This window comes from Carcharodon carcharias, chromosome 12 (genome assembly GCF_017639515.1).
Source record: "Carcharodon carcharias isolate sCarCar2 chromosome 12, sCarCar2.pri, whole genome shotgun sequence".
NCBI classification, from domain to species: Eukaryota; Metazoa; Chordata; class Chondrichthyes; order Lamniformes; family Lamnidae; genus Carcharodon; species Carcharodon carcharias.
The window spans coordinates 132,487,157-132,513,205 of NC_054478.1; the positions used below are offsets into that span (position 1 = coordinate 132,487,157).

Genomic DNA, 26,049 nt, shown 5'->3' on the forward strand with positions numbered 1-26,049 from the left:
CCGCACACCAACGAGAAAATTCTGCCCGTGGGTTTTTCACATTTTTACCCCTTATTCCAGCCATGCCAGTTGTATGGTAGGCCAAAACTGTGCCAGCACAACTACCAGTCCTCAATGCTTGCCATGGTGACAGATTTGTTTCCAATTTCTCTCCCTCCCTCCTGAGAGTACTGACTCTTGTTTCCGTATCCATGGATAGGGTTCCACAGATGCCAGCAACCTCTAGTGCCCAAGCTTGAGCAAGGGTGGTCAGTACAATTATATATCATAAGTTAAAGTGGTTCTAGCCCTGTAGCACTGTGCAGCAATGTGAAACACCAAGATAAGGCCACACTGAGCTAGAATTCTCCTATCCATTGCTGTTCAATGAGCTGAAAAGAAACAGGTAATGGAGAAAGTTACTTACATCATCACCTCTCTCCCCGGGATCTCCGTTACTTCCTCTGGGACCAGGATTTCCCTATTCACATAAAATGTAAATGCCATATCTGAGTGTTTGCAACTGTTTAACACAAGAACATCTCTAGTCAATAACTTAGCAACAATACAAATGTGTTGACAAAGATTCCTCAAGGGCCCAGTAGTAAAATCATGAGTTTTTGTAGGTGATAAATGACAATGTCATAGAGGCCAGGGCTACATGCTCTTCCTCGTTAATCAATCAATCTTTTTATTCCCTCCTGGCCTGAGCTCTAATATCCTGCAGTTTTTGGCATGCTACACAAACTGCTGGGTGGACAAGAGCCTCAGCTTTAACCCCCTCAGTACTGGCCATTCAACACAGTGACATGAGATGAACGATGATTAATCCTCATGCTGTTAATGCCACCTTATTAAAAGCAAACTGATTACTAAACAGACGGGAAAGAGCCATCTGATTTTTCTGGGCGAATTGTGCACTGGACAAGGTCGGTTTATGGGGGAATAACATTTCCCCATTGCAGGCACTGAGCGCCAGCATTCAGCCCCACAGGTATGTAGCAGAGGCAAATACAGTTTAAAGCTATTATCTACACTGCCTCATCTACACGTCCATGGCACAACCCCAAAGGAGCAACTCTTCCCAAACCAGTGACAAGGTGCAGTTCCCACACCAGCCAGCTCCTGCTTTCTTTATTATCAATTAACCTTACATTGGGGCACTTTTGTGCCATGGGCACTGTATTCAAAGTGACCAAACAAAGCAAATGCACTGGCCTTGGGTTGGCACTGCATAAACTCATTGCTGAAACAACACAACTTAACTTTGATGCCAAACACCTGGGATGGATTTGAAAGATCTTGGATCGCTGATTTGAGTCATCAACCACTCTAATTAAAGTAAGGACAAACCTTATCTCCCGGTCTCCCAACAGGTCCAGGTCGTCCTGGTTCTCCATCTAAGCCGGATTCACCCTGGGTAAAGAATCAAACACCCAGTTATTCCATAAGACAAATGTTTGTGTATATTTTGACTTATTTTTCACAAGTTTAGCATATATGCAAAACAGGTTTGCTTCACACATGCTGTCGGCCTGTGCAACAAACACATTCTCGGAATTCCTTCAAGAGAGATAAACCTGTGTCGTCTGGGGTGGAGATCATCTCAAACAGGAGGTAAGTACCTATTCATGTTATTCATTCAGGAAGTAGGAGAGGTTTTATTTTATTTCCCTGAATTGGTCTTGGATTTTTAATAGCGTTCTTCACCTCATGCAGGAGATCAACATGTATGGTTTCAGACTGTGATACACAAGCCATCCATGGACCAGCGGGTCTTTTCTTGTCTTATTCCTATGTTTATAGAAAGTATCCAAAGGCCTGAACTAAGACCAGTGTGATGTAAACAGAAGGTTATCATGTCAAATTAGACCTTGCTACATTATAATGTCTATCCAACTTGGGATTTGTACTACATTTAGAAACCTCACACCACCAACACACCCCCACCACACCCAGTCTCTGCCTTTGCACCCTCATTCTCAGAGTATTTTCATTCCTCTATACGCCAAATGAAGTCACTTCCATTGAACCTCTCTCTGTTGGGTGGAGGTGATAATGGCGTAACGGGAAACAATGTGACTGGGGAGGCTAGGTTAGGGGGTTCACGGGTTGCATTAATTAGGACCGTGGCAGCAATGCTGTGATATTGCACACAATGGCCTCAGCCCTGGGGAGCTGGAATATCAGGTTGACTTTATTGTTTTTATTACTTTTTTTGAAGGGCGTAAAAAGACCTTTCTTACAACAGTTCTCCACACTCACTGAAAATACAGATGAGGCTCAGTGGTGTTCTTGGGGTAACTCAAGCGAGAATTAAGACACCCCTTTTCATTTCCTTTGGTCTTGGAAGATCCCGTCGAGACTAATTTAAGAACTACAGAGCATTTACAGTGCAGTACTGTGAAGGTCGGATGGAGTAGGAAGGAGTTAACCCACAATAATAACTGCTTTTTTTATAGTAACAGTCAACTGTTCAAAGATGATCCCATCCTTGTGAAGGTACCTTTGAGACAGCTTGATGGTGAAAATGGCTTACAATCGATGCCTTTTCCTCCCTCTGATTTTCTCCCAGCCCTCAGTGCTGATTCACTCTGGCCTACCTCTCCCAAAGTACCAGCAGCATCCCTCCTGTATCTCACTCAGCTGGGTTTGTTCATACATCAATGAGCTATTTGGCTCAAAGAATTAGCATAGCCCAACAACCATCCTTTCCCACCCCCATGCACCCACGCGCATCCCCCCAATCCTCCCCATTGTTCACACGGGCAGATTTTCCAGTCAGGAGCAGTAACACCTTGCTGATGTTGGCTTAGCTCAGCAGCAGCTGCCAAATCACTGCCAACCTTTAAGCAGCGTCAAAAGCCTAACAAAAGAGCTGCAAAGACTAGCAGAGGGAAGGATCATCCATAGCTGCCCTCATCAACAGGAACTTTTAATAGCCAAAGCAGTGGCTAGATGTATTTCTCCTTAATTTTTTCTTCCACCACCCCCATTTCCCAGCATAACAAGTAGTTGTACAAATCATTTAACTTTTACGCTTGGTTTAAACTCCTGCTTTGAGGTTCTCATTTTAAAGACAAGTTTACAAAATAAAATGGCATATCTCACTTCTGTAAACCTAGCTGATCATGAGGGATGACCGGATAGTTGAAGGGTGACCAGTTAGTCCAGAGATAACTGATTAGCTCATGAGTAACCGGTTAACTCAACGGACAACTAATTTTAGCTTGGAGTTGGCCAGTAAGCTCTGCGTTGACCAGTTAGTTGTGGGGTAACTGGTAAGTTCAGTTGGTTAGACCATGTCGGCAATAACATAATGGCCATTGGATCAATCCCTGCACTGATCGTGTCCTCTAATTAATGGTGGTTTACTAAAGACATTGCAGATATACAGGCAACAAGATCTGTATTAGATTATGGCTATCCATGGGTACAAATTGCTTCCAGGCAAACACATTGGTCTGGTTCTCCGTCGATGCAGTTTTTTAAATGTTTGGATATCACAAAACATTTTCCAAGACTCTGCTGTGAACTTATAAACCCAGCCCCTGGAGCAGGCCGGTGCCAAGCAGGAAGGGTGCCAGCCAGCCAACCACCCTGCAGTGAATCCCTCATCACTCAGCACATCCCAGCAGCACGTGGGGACATGAGCCTGATATCATGCTGCCAACTTCTCAATGCACAAGCCAAATCGGTGGAAGAGTAATAATGTACCCATGACTATACATCACCTGGCATCTTTCATTTTTTTCTTCATTGTTGCATCAAACTGATAAAACTCAAACTTAAAGAGGTTCACAGCCAGGTGAGGCCAGATATTATGCAGCTGTGACATTATTTGAGGATTGTTTGGTGGAGCCACCTTAATTGTTTTACCTCAGCAAAAAATCCCCGCATATAAAAAGTCATACCTTTTGTCCTTTATTTCCAAATGGACCTGGATCTCCTTTAAGGCCTTGTAGTCCTGGTGGACCCTATGAGGGAAAAGATTTCAAAAAGCTTTGTAGTGAATTCCTCTCTTGCTTTTAAATGACTGAAAGCCCAGAACCACGTTCCAATGTTTAGGCTAGCTGGAAACAGGACATCTGATAGAGGACATAGGAAACATTGTAACAATACTACTGAGGTACTCCAGCCATATATCAAGTAGGGTTGTAAACTCCTTATACCCGGATGTCTCATCACATGACTTTTCACCCCCAAATGCCCTGCCCACCCCCCCCCCCCCTCCTCCTCATACACCCATCATTGGTCACCTGGTGCATCCATCCTCATGATGCACTATCTTCCCAGCCAATCAAAAGTGGTTAGCCAATGGGATGTTTCTTGACTGTTGGCCAGGCTGTCTTTTTTCATTATCTCCAATATTTTTACCATTAATAAACGAAAGAAAAATAAATCCCCATGAATTTTAACATACCCCTATAATATTAGTTAGTGTCCACACACCCCTATGATATTTCCCACAGTGGAAGATTAATCTTTAATTCCTGAAGACATGAGGAAAACCCTGGATGGTGGGCAACTCTAAATATCTAGTAGTGGGTGCTTGCCATATATCCAAGCTTCCTCCCAACTGCAGGTTCAAGAGCTCTCAGATGTTTCTAATTGATGATATGAACCTTGAGCTTCAAGATGGTCCTAGGGATTCATCCAAGTGGCACCCCCCACCCCCCCAAGTCCACCAGAGGAGGATGTACCTTCTCTATGGACAGTTGGTGCAAGTTCAATGAGCTCTGGTTAATGTTCTATATTCAATGGATATAGGTTTCTCCAGAAGCTAAAGTATATTTGACAGGGCCTAAGGGCATTAATGAATATGGAGAAATATGACAAATGATGAGGCTAATCCTTATCAAGCCTTCAGCAAATCTCAGCGTCCAAATGGAGTGTGTTAAATGATTGTTTTGTGATGGAAATGTTTGCCATCAATGAAGACATTGTAAATGTCAATACGGGGCTATGTGCCCATGCAGTGATGGAGGGAGATAGACTGAAGCTTTAAAAATTCCTATTATGCAACACAGGCAGTGTGGCTGGACAACAGAGACTTAGGATTAGACACTTCACTGAAGTTGCGTTACATGGTTTAAGGCTTGGGGACAACTCCTTTCCAAAATCATATTTTAAAAACTTCCTACTGTTAGCAGTTCTAATCTTCGTAGCCAATGCCGAGTTTTATCTTTGAACCCTAAACAGCACCCTCAACCCACATTAGCTCAGCTGTTTCTTCAAACTTCCTACATTTGCAGGGAGCTGTTTTTTCCCTTAATCATCCATGGGCCATGGTTGACAAGGCCAGCATTTATTACCCACACCTGAGAAGGTGGTGGTAGGTGCCTTCTTGAACCACTGGTAGAGGTTTGATACATCTGAGTTTCTGCTTAGGCCACTGCAGAGGGCAGATAAGAGTCAATTGTTGGTACCAGCTTTTTATTCTCAAACTGCCAAGATGGATTTGGACTCAGAGGGCACACTTTCGCCGATTGAGTTGGGACCCCAATGTTGAGGTCAAATATGGGGCACAACCCTGCACTGTGTGGGAAACAAAAGCCTGACAGCGATTTTCCCGAATTGGTCAATTAATGGCCAGAAGTTTAGGCTCAACATCCAACCAAACTTGGTCAGAGATGAAGCCTGTAATTCAGCTAAAAGAGAAAGCGATGGTCAGGTGGAGGGACCTCCATTTTGAGGCACCTTCTCTGCACGTTAGAAGTATTAGGTTTAAAAATGATCTCAGGAACAGGGACACTATCTTGGAGGGACAGCAGCTGAGGCCAAGGAAGGAGGCCCTCAAAGCCAGCCTGCAGTGCTGACATCTCGGTCGGCCACCATGAGGCCACCGCCTCCTGGCAGCTGGCCTAGTCTCGAATGCCTTGGAAGTCCCACAGGCTGACTGAAAAATTCCAGTTGGCCTCTAGGCCTTAATGTGCCATTTTTGCTGCTTAACTGACTACCTGAGGCAGTTAGCCCTGCCAATCCCACCTTTCCTCCATGAAAATTGCCTGGGGTGGGAAGGAACTGGCAAACTAGCATGCCAGCCAGCATTATGGATTTTCCTGCCCACCCAGGATCCCTAATCACCCCCATTTTGGGGTATAAACCTGTCTGCAATCTCCGGATTATGAGTTCAGGCCAATTGTCATTCCACAAGTACAGGCATGGCACCCCTTTCAGGGGCCATATGTTTGTCCAGTACCTAGATGTCAAAAATAGGTCCAGGCCACATACCATACATTTCAGGCCTTCACTCACAGGCTTAGACTACAACTATAGTGCAGGTGCTACTTTCCAATTCACAAACGAATATTTCAATCAGGGAAAAATGGCATTGTGACATGGATCAACAACCATTTACCAAATATTGGGAATTTTTAAAAAATTCATTCACAGGATGTGGGCTTTGCTGGCTGGGCCAGCGTTTATTGCCCGTTCCTAGTTACCCTTGAGAAGGTGGTGGTGAGCTGCCTTCTTGAACTGCTGCAATCCATATAGTGTAGGTACACCCACAGTGCTGTTAGGGAGGGAGTTCCAAGATTTTGACCCAGCGACAGTGAAGGAATGGTGATTCCAAGTCAGGATAGTGAACGACTTGGAGGGGAACTTCCAGGTGGTGGTGTTCCCATCTATCTGCTGCCCTTGTCCTTTAGATGGTAGTGACTATGGAAGGTGTTGTCTGAGGAGCCTTGGTGAGTTTCTGCAGTGTATCTTGTCGATGGGACACATTGCTGCTACTGTGCGTTGGTGGTGGAGGGAATGAATGTTTGTGGGTATGGTGCCAATTAAGCGGGCTGCTTTGTCCTGGACAGTGTCAAGCTTCTTGAATGTTGTGGGAGCAGCACTGATCCAGGCAAGTAGGGATTATTACATCAGACTCCTGACTTGTGCCTTGAAGATGCTGGACAAGCTTTGGGGAGTCAGGAGTTGAGCTACTTGTCACACAATTCCAAGACTCTGACCTTCTCTGTAGCCACAGTATTTATATGGCTAGTCCAATTCAGTTTCTGGTCAATGATAACTCCCAGGATGTTGATAGTGGGGGATTCAATGATGGTAATGCCATTGAATGTCAAGGGGTGATGGTTAGATCTCTCTTAATGGAGATGGTCATTGCCTGGCACTTGTGTGGCACAAATGTTACTTGCCACTTGCCAGCCCAAGCCTGGATATTGTCCAGATCTTCCTGCATTTGAACATAGATTGCTTCCATATCTGGAGATTCATGAATGGTGAACATTGCAAAATCATCAGCAAACATCATCAGCGAACATCCCCACTTCTGACCTTATGATGGAAGGAAGGTCATTGATGAAGCAGCTGAAGATGGTTGGGCCGAGGACACTACCCTGAGGAACTCCTGTAGTGATCTCCTGGAGCTGAGATGACTGACCTCCAGCCACCACAATCTTCTTTCTTTCAGCTAGGTATGACTCCAAACAGCGGAGAGTTTTCCCCGATTCCTATTGACTCCAGTTTTGCTAGGGCTCCTTGATGCCACACTCAGTCAAATGCGGCCTTGATGTCAAGGGCAATCAGTCTCACCTCACCTCGGGAATTCAGCTCTTTTGTCCATGTTTGAACCAAGGCTGTAATGAGGTCAGGAGCTGAGTGGCCCTGGTGGAACCCAAACTGAGCGTCAGTGAGCAGGTTATTGCTAAGCAAGTGCCGCTTGGTAGAACTGTTGATGACCCCTTCCATTACTTTACTGATGATCGAGAGTAGACGGATGGGGTGGTAATTGGCCGGGTTGGATTTGTCCTGCTTTTTAATTACAGGACATACCTGGGCAATTTTCCACATAGACGGTGTTGTAGCTGTACTGGAACACCTTGGCTAGGGGCATGGCAAGTTCTGGAGCACTAGTCTTCAGTATTATTGCCATAATATTGTCAGGGCCCATAGTCGTTGGAGTATCCAGTGCCTTCAGCCATTTCTTGGCATGGAGTGAATCGAATTGGCTAAAGACTGGCATCTGTAATGCTGGGGATCTCCAGAGGCAGATATGGATCATCCACTCGGCACTTCTGGCTGAAGATTGTAGCAAATGCTTCAGCTTTATCTTTTGCACTGATGTGCTGGGCTCCTCCATCATTGAGGATGGGGATATTTGTGGAGCCAACTCCTCCAGTGAGTTGATTAATTGTCCACCACCATTCATGACTGGATGTAGCAGGACTGCAGAGCTTAGATCTGATCTGTTGGTTGCGGGATCACTTAGCTCTGTCTATCAATTGCTGCTTCTGCTGTTTGGCGCGCAAGTCATCCTGTGTTATAGCTTCACCAGGTTGACACCATTCTTAGATATGCCTGGTGCTGCTCCTGGCATGCCCTCCTGCACTCTTCATTGAACCAGGACTGATCCCTTGGCATGATAGTAATGGTAGAGTGGGGGATATGCTGGGCTATGAGGTTACAGATTATGTTCGAGTACAATTCTGCTGCTGATGGCCCACAGCGCCTCATGAACGCCCAGTCTTAAGTTGCTAAATCTGTTCAAAATCTATTCCATTTAGCACAGTGGTAGTACCACACAACACAATGGAGAGTATCCATGGACTTTGTCTCCACAACGACAATATAGTCATGGACAGATGCATCTGTGGCAGGCAGGTTGTTGAGGATGAGGTCAAGTATGTTTTTCCCTCTTGTTGATTCCCTCATCACCTGCTGCAGACTCAGTCTAGCAGTTATGTCCTTTAGGACTCAGCCACCTCACTTAGTAGTGGTGCTACTGAGCCATTCTTGGTGATGGACATTGATGTCCCCGACCCAGAATACATTCTGCACCCTTGCTGCCCTCGGTGCTTCCTCCATGTAGTGTTCAGCATTGAGAGCACTGATTCATCAGCTGAGGAAGGGCGGTACATGGTTATCAGCAGGAGGTTTCCTTGCCCATGTTTGACCTGATGCCACGAGAAGTCAATGGTGAGGACACCCAGGGCAACTTCCCCCTGACCGTATACCATTGTGCCTCCACCTCTGCTGGGCCTGTCCTGATGGTGGGACCGGACGTACCCAGTGATGGAGATGATGGTGTCTGGGACGTTATCTGTAAGGTATGATTCCATGGATGAGTGTGTCGGGTTGTTGCTTGATGAGTCTGTGACTCATTAGCCCCCAGATGTTAGTAAGGAGAACTTTGCAGGGTCGACAGGGCTGAGTTTGCCACTGTCGTTTCTGGTGCCTAGGTTGATGCTGGGTGGTCCATCATGTTTCATTCCTTTTTTGATACAACTGAAAGCCATTTAAGAGGCAACCATATTGCTGTGGGTCTGGAGTCACATGTCAGCCAGACCAGGTAAGGACAGCAGATTTCCTTCCCTACATTAAGAGGCATTACCAGATGGGTTTTTACAACAATCGACATTTCATGGCTTTTAATTCCCGATTTTTATTGAATTCAAATTCCACCGTGACAGGATTTGAACCCGGGTCCCCAGAGCATTAAGCCGGGTCTCTGGAACACTAGTCCAGCGACAATATTACTATTCTATTGGCTCCCCTTCACAAACAAAAGAAGCAGGCCTCAATACTCACAGGAGATCCTGGAGATCCAATGCAGCCTGGTAGACCAGCATACCCAGGCTCACCCTGATGAAAGAAAAAAAGCATAAAATAGATTCAATTCTTTGTCATAATAATGTAACAATTTAATGCCCATTGCCAATTCCTTATTGCCCTGTGAAGGTGGTAATGACTTGTTAGGCCACCTTGGAGGCAGTTAGTGAACCCGTCAAGTTTTAATGACAATTGAAGAGTTTCATGATGACTTTTACTAATAGCAGCTCATTAAGAAATTCAGATTTTAATGATGAATTCAAATCCCCGAGCCACAACAGTAGGACTGAAACTTTCACTCCGCTGGATCATTAGTCCAAGTCTCTGGATTTCTAACCCAGTAACATAACCGCTACTTGACCCAATTTCATGCATTGCACAGCACACCACAGGATACCAGAAGAGCAGTGAGTTGTACGGGTAGTTACATTTTCTGCTGGTGTTATCAGGAAAAGTTCTTGTTAATTTTTGAGAAGAGCCACAGGACTCCCTAATGCTTGCCTGAGCTAGCCGACAAGACCTCTGTGTAATATCTCGTACTAAAGGATAGTGTCTCCTCCAATGGAACACTCAGTCGGTGGCAGCTGAATTTGCTTCAGCCCTGGAATGTGGCACAGGACCCACAACTTTCTGAATCCACAACTTTCCGAATCCAATGCAAGAGTGCCAACAACTGACCAACCTTCACTATTTAATTTATGCAACGTAGTATTTTGCACAGGGACAGTGCAAGAGATGGGGGTCGCATGGAGCTACACGGCTTACACACTGAGCATGATCTTAACCCATTGGAAAATAGACTGAAGTCAATGGATGGTAAAATTAGGCAGGGGTAAGAGCAATTTTCCACTCAAACCCGTGGGTACGTTGCCCGAGTTAGGCTGAAATTCTCTCTCCACTCATGGGCCAGAATTTTTAGCTCGATGGGTGGTTGCACGCCCAACCCAAAATGAACTTAAAATGACGCATGATGACATCAGGCAAGCATCCCGCCGTCATCACGCACTCAGGTAATATTTCAGTCGGCGGGCACACACAGGAGTCGGCAGCGCGCCCACCAACAATTAACAGGCCTATTGAGGCCATTAACAATGTAATTCAATTCAATTTTTTGCTTCCTGTCCAGCCTTATGGTTGGCGAGCAGGCGAAAAGGCAAAGCCTCATCCACCAGCGGGATGAAGTTTCGATCTGTCTTTTAAAAAAAACTTTCATACTAATTTCTAACATGTCCCTGCTTATCTGACAGAGTCACATGAGCAGGGACATGTTTTTTTAACATCTTAAAATGCTTTATTTTCAATTTTTTATATCTTCATCTCCCTGAGGCAGCTCTGTGCCTCAGGGAGCTTTTCCTTGTGCGCAAGCGCAGAGTTCCCCACTCGGCCTCCTCCCCTTTGATTCGACCAGCAGTCTGAATGCTGGCTGTGCCTGACGACACTCTGTGCTTTTCCTAGAACGAGAGATCTTTCAAGCTACATTCAACCCGGCGGTAGTCCAACTCTCTTACCTTCAGGCCATCTTTACCATCTCTGCCAGGGAAGCCCTTTGCACCCTAAAATCATCAGAGAGAACAGGATGAGATATCAGTTAGTGCAGGGAGGAACAGGAAGGGAGTCTTTTAAATGCTTTGCATTGATAGGACAACAACATCATTTAAGATCCTGAAATGATTCAACTCGCTCTAACCTTGAATCCTTTGTGTCCTCTGTCACCCTGAAAAAGGAAAGGCACAGTTTAGCAAGTACATCCTCTGTACTTTATTTTGTCATTTTATTTCATAACCGTACATGGTGAACATAACACTGTGTTATAGCCAGTCCTCCTCCCCTGGTCATACTGCATTGCCCCTCCTCCCTCTCCTGGTGATCCTGGGTTGCTCACTCCTGGGTTTACTGGATTCCCCCCGCCCGTCCCCTGGTGATACTGGATTTACCTCCTCCCTGGTGATAACAAATGCTCCCTTCCCGGGTGAATCTGAATGCCCCCCTCCCATACCAATACAAGACACCCCACCCTTCAGGTCATTGTGAATCTCCCCTCCCTCTATCTGCCTGAGATGAATTGCAAGCCAGCATACAATTCCAAAGGGAGGAATGGTGAATGTGGGGCCCGGATTTAGTGTCTCTGCCCAGAATGAATGGGGCAGTAAGGACCTGGAAATGGCAATGCCTCTTTACCATCCCCCCTTTACTTTATCAAAGATGGCAGTGGTGCCAGAGTCCCTAGTAGGCTGGGCAAAGAATAGCTGCCTAACAGCCACTTGTGACGTGATATATATTAGAGCCCGATAGCAATTTTAATGTACAAGTGGATGGAACAGGCACTGGGTGGCTGCTGGGCAGCCCCATGGAGTCATCAACCTCCCTGACTGCAGCACTTAGGCTGACTGTAACTCAGAGAACCAGAGCAAACCATTGAGGCTTGAGGCTTTGGTCAATGTATAGGGAAGAAATGAGCTGATTTGAATAAATTAGAATGTAAAAATCTCACTGAACAATAGGAGGCCATTTGGCTCTTTAAAAGAGCTACCTAATTAGTCCCACTTCCCTACTCTTTCCCCATTAATCTGCAAGCGATTCCTGTTCATGTATTCGCTCAGGGCAAAATTCCTCTCCTTGCGCGGGCACGTGCCCAACCAGAACAAGAGTAAGACAGTGTGTGATGGCGTCGGAGGAGCGTCCCAACATCATCGCACACGCTCGCGATATTTCACTGGGCGGGTGTGCGCAAGAGGTACCCGTCAACAATTAAGAGGCCTATTAAGGCCCTTAATCAATTAATTAAAATCGGATTTTTCGCTGCCCATCCAGCTGTTCGGTTGGCAGGTGGGTAAAAAAGGCCATGCAGCCTTTGGATTTTTCATGAAACCTCATCCATGGGCAGGATGAGGTTCCCAACAGGAAATTAAAATAGGAACAAGAATTAAAAATAAAATAAAAAATGTTTAAATCTCATTTATAACATGTCCCTGCTCATGTGACAGAGACGTTAGATTGATGAGGCAATGCAATTCAGATAGTTACCTTCATACCCGGACAGAGTCACATGAGGGGACATGTTCACAGTTTTTAAATCTTTGTTTGTGCTGTTCTAAATCTTCAGCTCCGAGGTAGCTCTGTGCCTTCAGGGAGCTTTCAGTGCGCACGCATGCGGTGGTGGTCGGTTTTGCGACCACACCAAGGCCCGCCCGCCACAGGGTAAATTCAGGCCCCAAGCCCCTTTTGAAAGTTGCTGTTGATTTCGCTTCCACTACCCTTTCAGGTCATGCATTCCAGATCATAACAACTGGCTCCTCACCTCCCTCTGGTTCTTTAACTAGCTTAAATCTGTGTCCTTACGAACCCTCCAGCTAGTTTCCCCTTACTTACTTTATCAAAGTCCTAAATAAGTTTACCCTCTCTATTAAATCTCTCCTCTGATCTCAGGAGAACACTGCCAGATTTTATTCCATATTGAATGTAGAACATAAAATAGAAACTGGGATTGCACTGTCTAAGTCTTGCATGTTATATATGTTCTACAATATCTGTAATGAAATCATAACAGGTAGTAGGAATTAAATTGTAATTTTGAGGTAGAATGAATTGACAGCCTTACCTTTGGACCGCGTTCTCCTTTGTCACCCTGTTGGAAAAAAGCAAAGATACTGATGGTGAAAGGAAAGTTCAGAGGTCAAACAGTGAAAACAGACATTAGATCGATGTGGCAATGCAGTTCAGATAGTTACCTTCATACCCGGATGACCAGCCGGTCCAACATCACCAGGTTTACCCTGCAATAAAAAAGATAGGTTTGTCAGTTGTAAAAGAATATATTCAAACAAATAGATGGCAGAACTGAAAAGAAAGAAAACTTAGTCTGCTGGGAATTACTATTACAGTTACCATTTGATATTTTCCCAATTAACATAAGCAGATTTATAATCTCTCCTGGGGTAAGAGGGATGTCACAAGAGTGCTTCTGCTGATACCATCACCTCTCGGTCTCAGGCGGACCCATAAGCAAGGAGGGTGGGGTGGGTGGGGTGGGTGGGAATCAGATGAGGCAAAACAATAAGAGGGTGATGCATGGGAAATTAGAAGGTATAACAAAAGAGGAAGGAGGAACGCAAAGTTTAAAGGCAAACAGGAAAGGAAAAAAGTAATGTGTAGGGCAAATGATGAGATTTGGCTTCGTCTTCTTCAGGGTTGATTAATCATCACCTAATTAAATGGTGGAACAGGCGCAAGGAGTTGAATGGCCTCTTCCTATTCCTGCATTCACTGTCCTGTAATGGCCACAATGTCTGTAAACCCTTGTCCCCTGTCAATGTGAGGACAGACATATTCAGATGTGAAGGCGTGTTAAAACTATGCTTTAGCAGTTGTGCGTATGTTACATTTAAGGACATGTGCAAAATTCTCACACACACAGTGTTCGTGGCTCTTTGTCGAGTTTACACCAGAACCTCCTTGCAGCATATGGTAATGGTTTTGCATTCCGTTTGAATGCCAGGAAAATGTACCAGCAATTCATGCACAAAGGTCAACACACTCAACTTGCAGTGCACATAGCTATCACAGTTCTGGGTCTGCAGCACTGAATTTGCTCAATATCAGAATACTGATGACCAGGGAAGACCAGTGAGCCAATTCCCTGTAATCCTTCTTGACAAACTAGCTATTTTAATATAACCCAGTTTGACATTTCAAACAATGGGTGGTGCCTCAGGCAGGCCCCTCAGCCCTGAAGGGTCAGCATAGATCATTGTGTTTAAGCCTGCAATAGGGCCTAAACTCACAATTTTCTGACCAAACGTGAGTGCGCTAGCAATGTGGGAAGACGGTGGTGTAGTGGCACTGTCACTGGGCTAGTAACCTAAAGGGCCAGGCTAATGATCTGAGGTCATGAGTTCAAATCCCACCATGGCAATGGGTGGAATTTAAATTCAATTAATAAATCTGGAATATAAAACTAGTCTCAGTAATGGTGACAATGAAACTATTTTTTTTTTTGTTAAAAACCCATCTGGTTCACTAATAACTTTCAGGAGAGGGAACCTGCCAGCCCGACCCAGTCTGGCCTAAATGTGACTCCTGTCCTCTGAAATGGTCTAGCGAACCAAGGGCAATTAGGGATGGGCAACAAATCTGGCCTTGCCAGTTGATGCCCACATCCCCTGAAAGAAAAAAAGCCCAAACTGGCCCTAGATGGGTTGAACACAACAATATCTAAATGGCCCAGGGCACCCAAATACTGAGAGGGCACTGAAATGTGGAGGAACTGGGATTTTCAAATGTTAAAACGTGCGAATATCTGTGTGAAAACAGCACAAGCAGGAAAGTCACCTGAGAGGGTGATAACTGTAGCGGGGAGGGTTAGATATCAGTGCTGTTCAGGAAGATAATGAGGTTCTTGCAAGACCACAATTGACTTTCAAAGATTACACAGAAATGAAATAAGAGGAGCTCTGCAAAGCATGTCTGTTATTAGGATAGTACGGAATATTCATCAAAATAAATGATGTAAGGTGCAATAGTTGAATTGGAATATGACTGTGCTATGAGGAACATAACATTAAGAACAGACCTTTCTGATCCAGGCTTATTGGGCACACTCTGGTGATGCAAAATAGTAGCGTTTGAGGAGAAGCAACTGTGAAGAGGAAATCAGGCTCTGTACTTACCATAGGTCCAGGTGGGCCAATAGGGCCATGAGGGCCTCGACGTCCATCTGAACCCTGTTAGGAAACAACACATTGTCCACTTTAACATTTAGATGCAACCATTTAGTGCAAGGCATATTATGCAATGAAGATTGATATCATACACTACTCATGTGCACTAAGTGCATAGTAAATCGAATGGTTCAAATAAATTTCTATGTCATGAAATCACTCCAGTTAGTTCAGGAGGTGGATGGATTCTCATGATGCTGGCAATTTGCTGGATTTGAATCTGATTAGTGACAATGTTGATATTGTGAATTGAAGTTTACATATCGGATATTTTCAAAATGGGTCAGATATGAGAGCTTTTGTATTCATTGACACTTGGGATGATCCAATAATCCTTGAAATGAGGGACAACCTTCTGAGACACTAACCTTTTCTCCTGAATCCCCAGGGTTCCCAGGTGATCCTCTTGCTGCCTGTAAGAGACAGAAATAATTTTTTTTTTGTGTGTAAATAGGCCCCCTTAAAACAACACAGTAGAAAACTAATTTATGATATTGCAAAGAAATTCTCTTGAAGATAACCTACCTGGCACTCAAAGGAGCAACACTGCAGGTCAAAAGGAAAATTGAATGAACATAAATACGCAGACACAAAAAATATATGCCAATAAATCCCTTCAAATAAATTGAAATCAAATTTGAGTTGATGCTACATACCACTGGTTCCACTTCACCATACTGTAAGGGAAAAAGAGAAGAGATTAGACTTTTGAATATTTAGATAAAGAGAGATAACAATTGGTGGCCATGGATTAGGTTGAGGTACAAGCCAAAAATCCAATATTATCAAATACCTATGTTATATATTCTGACCACTGGAATCAAGAATTTGGCTGTCTTCCCCTGGTCATCTAAGTCACTAACATCATGAACAGAGAGATATTCCTCAATCCCCATTTCTGCTGAAATAATATGTCCTTTTCTCTTTTAGAACCATTGGGCATAGGAACAGTGAAACAATGAACTAAGGGAATGTTGAAATTAATAATTTGAAATCACTGTGTATAGAAAATAGTAGATATAATGAACAATGAAGGTTGGAACTAGCAAACAAAGGAAATGGCATTAACAAAGCCTAGAAATGGCTGCTGATGATAATGATGTACGTATGTTTAACATATTTATGAAAAAAACTTCTGTCTGCTACTTTAATGTAGATGAGTTATTATAAACAGGCTGCTATCTGCTTAAGAGCAGACAGTGAAATTTACTAAGAATTAATGAGTTATTCTAGCCAAGTTTCACTCCCACTCTATAGAGGCTTGGGGATACGTTCTATTGTGGAAGCTACAACCCCTATGTGGATACTGTCAAATATAAAAATTGAATATTGCTGAAAAATAACATTTTGTCAAAGCTTTTCATCTTGCACTCATCAGGACAATCACAAGAATACCAATGTCTGATGAAGCAACAGCTTTATACTGCATGAGAAGAGAGTGCTGATTGGTTGGCAAGTGGACTGATCGGTAGAGGAATTGCCTTGGAGAATGTACCAGTTAATGGTGACTGACAGTTAACTGCCAAACATTGTTTGAAATTTAATCCAGGCAGCTTCACTCTGATTGGCCAAGGTATTGACCTGAGGAATGAACCAGCAAATGGCTGTCACTTATTTTGCTTAGCTGAAACACGCGCAATGTGTGTACATTTTCTTTCTGTCCGTAAAGAACAGGGCCCTGTGTATTAATATATGTAGCTCCCAGCACACTTCCAACATTGGTATTTTTGCGATTGTCCTGATGAGTGCAAGACTAAAAGCTTTAACAAAATGACTTTTTTTAGTAATATTCAATTTCTGTACCACCAAATGACTAAAAGCATAAATTGCATATTTTCTACGATTCAAATATTGTCAATATTTAAAATTTAATTTAGCCTGAGAGTAGATTAAAGTATAGGCAATTTGGAAGAAGCTTTCACCCAAACATTTGTCATAGTGACAGTATAATCTTCACAAAAACCTCTCCTGACATCTTATGAGCAGTTTTTTAGTTCATCGGCCTTATATTGAACAAAAGTGGCTTGGGTCCTTCTCTTACTCTGAATTCTACATTGATAAAAGTCAGGGATGTTAGTGCTGAAGCATCCAGTGTCAGTGTCCCAGGTATAGCACAGTTAGACTCAAGAGTAGCACTGCCTCTAACTAGTCAACCCCAAGGATGTGTATTGAGTCCCCTCATTCCTGACACTCCTGAATGAGGATTGGTGACAATTCTCAAAGTACTACATGAGCCAGCTTGTAGTCTCCTGAAGGGAGATTGCTAATTCAAAGCAGTTTTCTTTGGTTACACCTCCTAGAAGCTGAATCGAGACTGAACCAAGCTCACTTTGCATTGGGGCCAATATAAAGACAGGGCTTATATCAGCTATGACACTCAACAGCCAAAGAATGGAGATCTTGATCACCATGCACTCAGCTGTGGCTGAGTCCTTGAAGGCAAAGTCCAGCTTTGTAGCCATGTGATGAGGTATGCCTATCCACATTGATACAGAGGCATCAATTCTATGAATGGGCACTGCCAGGGATCGCAATGGAAAACTGGGACTCACTGTTGGAAGCAGCCATTCATAAAATCAGATCTAAAATGTTCTTGGAGAGTATATTTTACAAGAATGTACAGAATGGGATACTCACAATAGTTTGAAGAATGCTGTCAATTGTTTTGTTTAATTCCACCTCATTGTCAGTTGTTGCTGTGTAGTTACGTCGATATCGGACATCAGTAGCAATCAGATTCAGTCTCGCTTCCTAAAGCGAAATCAAGTTTACATAAGAACATAAAAAATAGGGGTGGGGTGGACCATTTGGCCCCTTGAGCCTACTCTGCCATTCCATAAGATCATGGCTGATCGGATTATAGTCTTAACTCTACTTTCCTGCCTACCACATAACCTTTGACCTTCTTGCAGATCAAAAAGTGAAGGAAATGAAAGGGCAAAAGGGAGTGAGGAAATTAAAACAAATCATGACCACTAGAGAAAAAGAATTATGGAACCTAAAAGGAATAAAGGCTGACAAGTCCTCTGGACCAGATGGCCTGCATGCTGGGGCCTTAAAAGAAGTGGCTGAAGAGATAATTAATGCATTGGTTGTAATTTTCCAAAATTCTCTAGATTCAGGAAAAGTCCCAGTGGATTAGAAAACCACAGATGTAACATCTCTAGTCAAGAAAGGTGGGAGACAGAAAGCAGGAAATTAATCGGCCAGTTAGCCTATCATCTGTAATTGGAAAATTGCTGGACCCCATTGTTAAGGAAGAACAGGACATATAGTAAATCAAAATACAATCGGGGGAGTCAACATGGTTTTGTGAAAGGAAAATTTTGTTTGACAAATTTATTAGAGTTCGTTGGGATGTAACAAGCAGGGTGAGTAAAGAGGAACCAGTGCAGTGTAATTGGATTTCCGAAAGGTATTCAATAAGGTGCCACATAAAATGTTACTGCACAAGATAAGAGCTCATGGCGTTGGGGGTTTTATATTAGCATTGATAGAGGATTGACTAAATAGCAGGAAACAGGGAGTCAGGTTGAATGAGTCATTTTCAGATTGGCTAGTGAAGTGTCACAAGGATCAGTGCTAGGGATTCAACTATTTATAATTTAAATTAATAACTTGGATAAAGGAACCGAGCACATTGTAGCCAAATTTGCTGACCATACAAAGATAGGTAGGAAAGCAAGTTGTGAGGAGGATACAAAGAATCTGTAAAGGGATATGAAAAATGATTCGGGGAAAAAAATTGGCAGATGGAGTATAATGTGGGAAAATGCAAGGTCGTCCACTTTGGTGGGAAGAAAAGAAATGTAGAATATTATTTAAATGGAGAGAGACTGCAAGGTGCTGCAGTAGAGGGGGATCTGGGTACCCTTGTACAGGTGTCACCAAAATGTCAACATGCAGGTACAGCAAGTAATTAGGAGGGCAAACAGAATGTTAGCCTTTATTGCAAGGGGGATGGAGTATAAAAGTAGGGAAGGAAGTCTTGCTACAACAGTAAAAAGCATTGGTGAAACTACACCTAGAGTACTGCATACAGTTTAGATCTCCTTACTTAAGGAGGGATTTACTTACATTGGAGCCAATTCAGAGAAGATTCAATAGGCCGATTCCTGGGATTAAGGGGCCATCTTATAAGGAAATGTTGAACAGGTTGGCCCAATACTCATTGGAGTTTAGAGGAATGAGAGGTGATCTTACTGAAACATAAGATTCTGAGGGGGCTTAACAGGGTAGATGAAGGGAAGCAATCTAGAAATAAGGGGCCACAGTTTCAAAATAAAGGGTCTCCCATTTAAGACAGATATGAGGAGGAATTTCTTTTCTCAGAGCATCATTATCTTTGGAATTCTCTACCCTAGACAGCAGTGAAGGTTGAGGGGAAAACATGGAAAAGAACTCAACATTTTAATCTTGCAAGTCACATTAGTTCATCTTTCACTACTTTTCATTGTAAACTTGCACCCTTTTCCTATAATTCACAGCAGGAACAGATTTAACACATTGTCCCTCAAGCTAGTCAAAATAACTTTTGTGCTGCATTTGAATCCAATTTTTAGCTAAACAGGAGTTCCTTGTCAGCATAGTCTGACTACATAATAAGAAGCCACGGTGTTTCTGTTGCAATAAGATCAACCAGTTTTCTCCTCACAATGTTGAAACCAAGACTTGAAGCACAGAACTAGAATTCATTCTTTTCATTTCCACAAGAGTTGTGGAATTCCTTAGCCAGCTCACTCCCTACAACTCTGAACACTCAAACAGGATGCTTTCTAATCAAAATGCCCTGATTCACCTCACCTTTTGTTCCACTCATTTCAAACTCATTGGTATCCTATACTTTGGATCTCATTTGGACAGTAACATAGGTGTATATTGGTTTAAAGAAGACCACTGGGATCTATCTGACCCCTCTAAAGGTTTCTCAATGAAAAGAAAAACGTGAATGGTACAAAATTTCCTCCATCTGTCTATTATCTGCCTTCATTAGACTCTCAATCTCCAGCAATAGAGGGCAAGGGCATGACCTTCTCTTGGTATCTCTGAGCCATTACCCACTGCGAGGTGCACAGGACTGGCAGGACATGGTTCTCCCCTTGTCCATTTCATGGTGGACAGCTCGAGTTCAGATTTGGAGAAAAAGAATGTGATACAGTACATCAGTACACCTTGCTACTGAATAACCCACTTGAGTTTAGATTTTCTTTCTTGTCCCTTTTCAAAATATTCCATCCTCCAAGTTCTTTGTCAAAAGATCGATTCATTACACCATTTCTACTTTCCCGGGAACCGTGAAACTTATTTTCTTCCTCAGTCTTTCCTTCCCTCGAAAATTTAAAAGGATTTTAAGAAGCTTTGGACAACACCTAATCGTGTTGACTGAATCGTGCTTGCTCTTCTCAGTCTTGGTGGTATGTTACAGTAGGGGTTTTATTGCTTGATATCTCAAGCTCACGCTCCATTATTCATGATGAGCCACTCCCTGCTGCCAGGGTTGGCAGAATGGGCCACTGTCACAACTCTATGATCAGTCAGCGGGAGTTAGAACTCCACAGCTGGTCCCAATGCTTTCGTCTTTACTCAAAGTGCTTCACTTCACACTGAAGCCACAAATTGGCAACACTCACTTTCGAACAGCTATTCAAAGGCAGCAGTCAAACCCACATCTGCCAAATACTCTGCTGCTAAAATTTGAGACTCTTAACTGGCATGGATGCAAGTGCTGGCAAAAAATTGCAAGAGTTTTTCCATTGCCATTGTCAAAGATTTTTTATTTTCAATATGGCTAATTTGAGTTTTTAAAAAAGTGCTTCTTATTTGCGCTATCATGGCTTTCTTAAGGTTTCTCCAAGTTATATTTTCCCCATTTATCCATTGACTCATGGAAAACCACACAGGCTGGGATTGGAATCACATGCAGGCAAGACTGGGTCAAGATGGCAGGGGCCTTGGCTGGGTTTTTAACATCAGTCTGGTACCCTTTATGGTCCTTTTTCTAGTACCAGCCAGAAATCACCAGATTTATTGAATTCATTTTGGGAACATGAATGCCTATCTTCTGGGTTGTTCATCCAAGATCGTAAGCACTAGTTGACCTCACCTTGTCAGTCCAGTTAAAGTTAGGCTTGCATTTGCTCTGATGTTTTGTGTTCACTTCCTGTTTTATTACATTTTAATCACTTTATTGCATTATATTCACTACTATTGCAAGTAAGCACATTTAAGGTAGTTTTAAGATGTACAAAAACGACACCAGAACTGAGGGGATATACCTATCAGCAAAGATTGAACAGGATGGGGTTATAAAGAAACGGCTGAGGGGTGAGTTCATAAAGGTATTTAAGAGGCTTTTTTGAGGGTTTGATATGATAGATGCATTAAAAAAATGCTTCCACTTGTGGGGAGATTAAAACTAAGGGTCATAAATATAAGACGGTGACTAATAAATCCAATAGGGAATTCAGGAGAAACTTCTTCAGCCAGAGGGTGGTGAGAATGTGGAACTCGCTACCACATGGAGTAGTTGAAGCAAATAGCATAGATACATTTCAGAAGAAATAAGGTAAATGCATGAGGGAGAAAGGAAAAGAAGGATATGCTAATACAGAGAGATGAAGTAAGGCAGGAGGAAGCTTGTGAGGAGGACTTGGAAATATATCACCGTCCCTTTACTGTTGCTGGGTCAAAATCCTGGAACTCCCTTCCTAACAACACTGTGGGTGCACCTACACCACAGGAACTGTTGCAGTTCTAGAAGGTAGCTCACCAACACCTTCTCAAGGACAACCCGGGATGGACAATAAATGCAGGCCCAGCCAGCGAAGCCCACATCCCGTGAACGAATAATAAAAAGATATATAAGCACCAGAATAAGTAAGTTAGGCTGGATGACCTAATGGTAAATTTCATCTAAAGCCACGTGAAATGCTTAAATAAAAGTGTAAGCCTCCTGAGTCAGCAGTACAACAGATAGGGAAAGATTGTATCATGAGCAATTATAGACATACTACGTGATCTGGTGTGATGGCCACTGAAAATATCTTTATCTCCTGGCTCTTTGCATCGGACGCTGCACTGTCCAACCCTCCACATGGCTCCTTGTATCCTTCAATTGGATGTCCATCTGTCACCACAACCATGTACTTGTTCTCCGGGTGGTGAGAGCCACTGGAATGAGAGACATTTAAAATTGTTTATGTTATCTGTTTACTCCTTTGCATGCACAAAAAGAGAGAAAATCCCAAATTATTCTGACTGCAGTTGGCCAGCAATGTCATTGTCCACCAGAGCTCATTAACAAAGGAAGGGGCATTAAATTTGAAATAAAATAGAGACCCTCACAACTGAGATTGGATGGAAACTATCCCGACCATGATGGTAAATAATCAAGCTCTAGTGCCATCTTCAATAGATGTCTCTACTTCCTCATGGTTGTGAGATATTAACTGTACCGAATCTCTGATCAAAATGGCCCAGACTCTCCCAAGATCAGCTGGAAAAACATTGGTTTCCCTGTACCATTAATAACCTGGGAGCAGTGTATTTGTCAGCATGGTACGTATAATCATTCAACAGCAACAGCAGCTTCAGCCCAGCCCTTCCAAAAGTCAAAAAAAACATACATTGTAAATGAAGCCTGTGATGACCACTTACAAAGGTGTTGAAGAGGAGTGAGGATGAACCATTGTCTTAATGTCCATTGACTCAATCCAACATCAGGATGCTTTTAAAAGGAATTTGATTACGAGTTAGTGTAAGCTATTTTCTCAAGTGACAACTCAGTGACAAGATTCTACGTGTAGCATTCTCTCTTATTTTGAACTGTAAAAGGGCATTGCTGCTTTGAAGATGGCTCGGAGAAGGGCGGTAAAGTTAATCCTGAGATTCAAAACTGCAAAAGTATGAAACCAGACTGAGAAAATTGAATTTGTACTAATTTTGAGAAAATAATGCCAAGATGGGGCAATAGAGCTAACTCAGGGATCTATATAATGACAATCATTGCATTGCATGCAAGTCCAAGTTAATTAACTCCTTTAAAGAAGAGTTGGGAGATATTTGGAAGGGAATGGATTAAAGATTATAGAGCTATAGGTGGCTATACAGAGGGATTAAATAAACAGATTAAACAGGCAGAATCTAGATCTACCATCAAGACCTTTTGTCCTGATGACTGCATTGATCTGACAGTGAGAACCAATATGGACAGAGCCCCAACATAACACCTCATAGCAGTAGTGGCACATCTCCCTGGCAAAGCTACTGTTCGCTCTCTTTGGAAACAGCATGCCAGAGCACTGGTACAAGCACTCCTCAGAAAAGGGCTGTCCAGTTCTGATGTAACCTTGCTACTGACATCATCATAGGTTCAACAGTAAATTGAAACCCTTGTGCTGTCTCTGGGCCTTGAACCCATGTAGAGCCTGAATATGCACAGGAAGCTATTGGTAAGCTTCCCCATCTTGGTTTCCAGATGGTACAATTCTTAGGGTACTCTTACCCCAGCAGAAGTTCTTCACTTCCTTCCCGTATGGCGCAGTCTGTGAATGTGCCTTTGCCAATGTAAGTCAATTGTTTAACGTTCTGAATCATCTCTGACTTTCCAGCCGCGCTCATAAAACTGAGAGGTTGGATCTTCTTCACTACGTCGCTGTAGTGTAGTGCTCCAACATTCCACTGCAGTATCTGGTCACATCGGTAGTACCTGAAACAGACAGATCCCTCATGTTATTCACATCGATTTGATTTAGATATTTCTCTTGCCCTATTATTCACTTGCTCTCCCTTGACAAAAAGTTCTTTTGGGGAGAATTTTGCATTTGAGATCAGTCAGAGAGAATAAAGAGAGATAGAGAGAGAAAAAGATATAAAACAGGCTACTGATTCGCTATCATCCATTTTAACCTCTTGCACATCATCAACATTACTTTCAGCACACAGCAGGGGTAATAACTTTATCAGCAAAAGTGGAAGTTAAATGGCTGATGTTGAATTGTCTTAATGCAATTGCATCCCAACAAGGAGTCAGAAATAGATGATGGGACATGTGAGAGATTATGAGTAACAATTTTACAATCTACTATTGCACTGCTGAAGATAGAACTTCGGCTAACCTGGTGTTTCATTTCCTGAGGTAAACTGTAGGATTAAACTGAGTGAACGATTGCCTTAAAATGAATGCAATTCATTTTTGCAAGTGCATTAATCTACGCAGCTACCTAAGGTCACAATGAGTTAAAAACTTCACTTGTACTGATGAGGCAGCAAAGACAATTTGATGCTGGATGGGAGGACAGTTGAATGGCCTTGATCCTTAATCATTCCTAGAAAATTTCTCGAAAGGAAAATCCTAACCATATAGAAGGATCTTTGCTGGAGCAAACCAAAATTAATTCCATTGCCTTGCCCTCTCCCCATAGCCCTGCCTTTATTCAAAGATCTACAGTATTTTTCCATAAGAGATACAATGGTTTCTGCCTCAACCAGTCCTTTGGTAAAAATCATTCCACATTCTGACAGCCCACTGGGCAAAGATATTTCTCTTAATTTCTTTCCTCAATCTTGTGGTGTCATATTTTAAGCTGCATGAACTTTGTCATTGACACCCCAGCCATAAGAAAGCCTTTTTCTATTCGCTTTACCAAAACATTTTTTAACTTAAAAGCTGTCTATTGAATGTCCTTTTAGCCTTCTTTGCTCCAGTGAAGAAATAGGAACACAAGAACCGGAGGAGTCAGCCCCTGTGCCTTGTTCTGACAATCACTTAGATCATGGTTGACCTGGGGCTCAATTACATTTACCCACTTTGATTCCTTACCCCTTCACTTCTTTGGCTAATAAAAATGTATCAATTTTCAACTGACACCCCCCCACACCACCACCACCAACCCCCAATCCCCCAGGAACATTTGGGGGAAAGATTCCAGATTTCCACTACCCTTAGCGTAAGTGTTTCCTGGCATTTCCTCCAACTGTCCCAGCTCTCATTTTAAGGTTATATGCTCCCTTGTTTTAGACACATCCCACCCAAGGAAATATTACAATGTTAGTGTCCTAAGTCTTTCCTCATAATTATTGCTTTTCATCCTTGGTATAGTCCGGGTGAATTTACATTGTATCTATTAATGGCCTTTCTAAAATGCCTCCTTCTTCAGTGTGTACTGTCTTCAAAGTAATGGGTAATCCAAACCTGGGACATGGTGGAACCAGCCAGTTTTGTGGATTTGCCCAGGAATACTTATCCAAAAATAGAAAATAATAGCTATGGGACTCCTTCTTTCCATTCTAATATCCTATCCCAAATTTCATTCAGGCATCAAGATGTGATTCCCACTTCACCACAACAAACAAAGCCTGTCTTGGCAATTTGACAATGCCGGATCAGCTACAATGGAAAATGAGCATGAACACCAGCCTTGTGTTTAACGTTAGCATATTGGATCAGTTAGGTTAGCATGTTACTCATAGGGCTGGATTTTACACTCATCCACTGGTGGGTTTGAAGGCAGGGGGCATATAAAATCCAGCGTATGGCTTACCTGCTGCCTGCCCCTGACCCATATCTGAAAACTTCTGGGTGATGGGGAGGGATCCTTACTGAGGTCCTTAAGTGGCCAATTAATTATATGTTACCCTTGGTGAGGGTGGAGACCCATACATGCAGGAAGCCCAGCAACTTTAGCTGCGCTGAACTGCTGTTGGGCACAGCAAAGGGGACATCCTTTGCGGGTAACCTGGGCCTGAGGCAACCTCTCCCCCAGGTCATCTCCCCCTCCCACTGGCCTCTTCA

At 43.1% G+C, this 26,049-nt stretch overlaps 1 protein-coding gene across 1 annotated transcript in view; it reads right to left on the reverse strand.

The window, feature by feature from the left end:
* col6a1 (collagen, type VI, alpha 1) overlaps positions 1 to 26,049 on the reverse strand; it is a 99,572-nt gene that overhangs the window by 65,238 nt on the left and 8,285 nt on the right. Inside the window, exons 3-17 of the mRNA XM_041200627.1 lie at positions 23,761 to 23,964; positions 22,268 to 22,427; positions 17,895 to 18,008; positions 15,914 to 15,934; positions 15,783 to 15,803; positions 15,626 to 15,670; positions 15,207 to 15,260; positions 13,269 to 13,313; positions 13,139 to 13,165; positions 11,228 to 11,254; positions 11,049 to 11,093; positions 9,520 to 9,573; positions 3,894 to 3,956; positions 1,333 to 1,395; positions 407 to 460 (exon numbers count right to left, since the gene is read on the reverse strand). Of these exons, the coding sequence (XP_041056561.1) occupies positions 407 to 460; positions 1,333 to 1,395; positions 3,894 to 3,956; positions 9,520 to 9,573; positions 11,049 to 11,093; positions 11,228 to 11,254; positions 13,139 to 13,165; positions 13,269 to 13,313; positions 15,207 to 15,260; positions 15,626 to 15,670; positions 15,783 to 15,803; positions 15,914 to 15,934; positions 17,895 to 18,008; positions 22,268 to 22,427; positions 23,761 to 23,964 (997 nt within the window). The remainder of the gene's footprint in view (positions 1 to 406; positions 461 to 1,332; positions 1,396 to 3,893; positions 3,957 to 9,519; positions 9,574 to 11,048; positions 11,094 to 11,227; positions 11,255 to 13,138; positions 13,166 to 13,268; positions 13,314 to 15,206; positions 15,261 to 15,625; positions 15,671 to 15,782; positions 15,804 to 15,913; positions 15,935 to 17,894; positions 18,009 to 22,267; positions 22,428 to 23,760; positions 23,965 to 26,049) is intronic.